At 70.1% G+C, this 847-nt stretch overlaps 1 protein-coding gene across 1 annotated transcript in view; it reads left to right on the top strand.

The window, feature by feature from the left end:
- GPR179 (G protein-coupled receptor 179) overlaps positions 1–847 on the top strand; it is a gene marked incomplete at its 5' end in the record, with an annotated part of 10,450 nt that overhangs the window by 6,136 nt on the left and 3,467 nt on the right. Inside the window, one exon of the mRNA XM_009885089.1 lies at positions 84–332. Coding sequence (XP_009883391.1) covers positions 84–332 — 249 coding nt within the window. The remainder of the gene's footprint in view (positions 1–83; positions 333–847) is intronic.

Below are 847 nucleotides of genomic sequence, written 5' to 3' on the forward strand. Positions count from 1 at the left end.
GCCCCCCCGGCCGCCCGGCGGGGGAGAAGGGCCACGCCAGCCGGCACCCGTCCACCCCGTCCTCGGAGCCCCCCACGGGCCAGGGACCCCCCAAGGAAGCCGGGAAGCCCCAAAGCCCGGGTGCAGCTGATGCCCTCTCGCCAGCCGGCTCCGTCCCCGCCGAGGGGTGCCCCCAGGAGGACATGTCCCCCCTGGGTGATGGCAAGGTGCAAAAACACGTCACCTACGCGCCCATCAAGAGCATCAGTGTCGACAGCTCCCACCTCCCGGGGCGGGTGAGGGTGGCAGTGAGGAGGACCCCACCGCCGCCCCCCGTCCGGTACCAGAGCCTGGTGCGGCGTGAGGCGCCAGCCGGGGACAGCACAGAGCCAGCAAAGCCACCTGCGGACACCTCAGCGCGGACAGGAGAGCCAGAGGGGACACAGGAGGGGACACAGGAGGGATCCCCAGGGGGACAGGGATGCTGGCAGGAGCCTGGGGCCACCCTCAGCGGTGCACAAGACCCCACTCAGCGTTGGCCACCAAGAAGGAGACGAACGTCCCCGTGAAACCCCAGCGGTGGCCGGCAGCGGGAAAGCACAGATACATTCCCCACAAGGGACCGAGGTTCCTGTGGCAGAGCCGGGAAAGGATGCTCCTGCGGCCACCGTGAGGCTGATGGCACCGAAGGAAGGGGTGGCCGGGCTGGCTGAAGGGCTCCAGAGGGGCAGCAGGTCCATCCGGCTGCAGCACCATGCAGCGGTGGAGCGGCCAAGCGCAAAACCCATCACAGGCAGCCCCCACCCGTCCACCGCCGGTGTGCAGAGAGCGGCTGCGGGGAAGCCCCGGGATGAGGGTTGTTCCTCGG

The sequence above is a fragment of the Charadrius vociferus genome, unplaced genomic scaffold, assembly GCF_000708025.1.
Source record: "Charadrius vociferus isolate BGI_N301 unplaced genomic scaffold, ASM70802v2 scaffold960, whole genome shotgun sequence".
Classification (NCBI taxonomy): domain Eukaryota; kingdom Metazoa; phylum Chordata; class Aves; order Charadriiformes; family Charadriidae; genus Charadrius; species Charadrius vociferus.